At 48.7% G+C, this 2,066-nt stretch overlaps 1 protein-coding gene across 1 annotated transcript in view; it reads left to right on the top strand.

Moving 5' to 3' along the window:
- Positions 1–1,967: 1,967 nt before the first annotated feature.
- The window catches only part of LOC135100143 (WAS/WASL-interacting protein family member 3-like), a 15,224-nt gene continuing 15,125 nt past the window's right edge, over positions 1,968–2,066 (top strand). Inside the window, exon 1 of the mRNA XM_064003108.1 lies at positions 1,968–2,022. Within this exon, the coding sequence (XP_063859178.1) occupies positions 1,968–2,022 (55 nt within the window). The remainder of the gene's footprint in view (positions 2,023–2,066) is intronic.

The raw sequence follows: 2,066 nt of genomic DNA, 5'->3' as shown, positions 1-2,066 counted from the left end.
GTTTTATTGTGTTTGTGTCTAATCTTCTTCCTCTTCCTCCACCTCTTCATTTATGATCCTTTGTGTTTTTTTTATGTTCTTCCTTCTCTTCCTTCTCATCCTCACTCTGCCCCTCATCCTCACCATCACCACCACCACCATTGAGGCACGGGAACAACACAAAACAGTTTCCCGCCGCGGTGTAATCACTCTCGGTTATAATTATTGTCTGTCTGAATCACGAGGAAGCATTTGGCTCTCATTAGCGGGACGCCACACACTGCCACACACACACACACACACACACACACACACACACACACACACACACACACATACACACACACACACACACACACACACACACACACACACACACACACACACACACACACACACACACACACCCGGGCGGTAAAGGAATACACAAAGCAGCGGCAGGAACCAGTGGGCCGCATGGGATTTATTACAAAGCAATACAAAGGAATAACAACAGCAGACGCACAGCGAGCGCCCAGTTGACTTCCACTTCAGTGCAGATTGTCAAGTAAACCTTTTGCCTGCCACTCTCACTCACTGCTGGGACTGTCGCCCTTGGAAAGTTTTTAGAGGCGTGTATGGAAGTGATCTTAATAAACTGATTTCGCGACTGTTTCCGAGTGAAATTTTATGTTTTTTTTTTAAATCGTTATTGTTATAATGAAGGGACCAGCTTTGAATTTAAAGGACTTCGTTTATCTCAACCTAATCTGTCGTAACTTAACCTAACCATCGGATGAATTTAATTCAAACTATTAATTTTGGGAACTGTTTCTGGGTAAAATTTGATGCCTTTTTAAAATCATGATTTTTTACAGTGAAAGAGTCAGCTGTGATATTTAAAGAATTACGTCAATCTAAACCTGACCAAACATAACCAAACCGGATAAAAAAAAACGCTAATGTTATTTCATTATTATCCAATTGTAAACAAGTGATACAGTTTACTACACAGCAAGATATTACTGGGATTTATTTTATAACTGTCTGTATTTGTAAACGTTTCGCCGTCTGACCTGGACTTTTTTTCACAAGGTTCTAGTGAGTGTCAGTAGAAGTTGCAAGGGTGTCTCCGTGTTTCAGGTGATGTTTTAACAAGGATTATGTCCTGCGGGTATCAGAGGGAAACAAAAACATCCACACGAGCCGAATCAATCATCTCTGTGGCATTTGAAAACAATCCTGGTAAGACAAGAGTGCTTAAGAGCACGGGCCGATATCCTGGTGCCTTCCTGTGGGCGGAGGTGAAGAGGGCGGCGAGAGGGTTCTTACTTCTGGCGGGAACTGTGTAGTACAGTCTTCCCTTTCCCTGGCATTCTCTCTCTCTCTCTCTCTCTCTCTCTCTCTCTCTCTCTCTCTCTCTCTCTCTCTCTCTCTCTCTCTCTCTCTCGTGGTTCCGCCAGACCAGCCGGAGTGTTTTCGCTCGTTTAGTCTGTTTACACACCCGTGGTGGTGCCCTTGAGCGGTGGCGGGGCGCCGTTCCTATGACTCACGCCCGGCACCACCACCACCACCACTACTGCCACCACCACCGCCGCCGCTACCATTACCACCACTGCCGCCGCCTCCCACACACCCACGATTTAAACAGTAATGCACCTCATTACCAACGGAATGGAGACAAACCTGCGAACCTCCGGGGCGTTGCGGCGTCGCGACGTCCAGCAGAAGGGATGCGCGTCCTTAGGGAGACGCCAGGGAGGCAGACCGGGTGGGCGGGGGAGGGTGGCAAGGAAGAGGATTCGTTGAGGAACATAGATCATCTTACAAACCTCGAGGAAAGAGGACATTCCAAAGTAGTTTTTATGGCGGTGGATGGGATGGCTGAGCGGCTCCGTGACTGTCTTAGCCGAAGGACGCGCGTGGAGACAGCGACATCAGCAGCAGCAGCAGCAGCAAGAGCATGAGGAGCAAGAGGAGGTTGGCGGCGTGTGATGCGTTGATCAGACATGAGCTTGTCCCGACCCGACCGACTGCTGGTTGAGGGCACAACAGCCGGCACAGGTGAATGAGCTCCTTGCGAAGGGCGGCGAGGCGGTCTGGCCTCA

Source organism: Scylla paramamosain, chromosome 4, assembly GCF_035594125.1.
Source record: "Scylla paramamosain isolate STU-SP2022 chromosome 4, ASM3559412v1, whole genome shotgun sequence".
NCBI classification, from domain to species: Eukaryota; Metazoa; Arthropoda; class Malacostraca; order Decapoda; family Portunidae; genus Scylla; species Scylla paramamosain.
The sequence above is the reverse complement of the archived record's forward strand: the minus strand, read 5'-3'. Positions and strand labels throughout refer to the sequence as shown.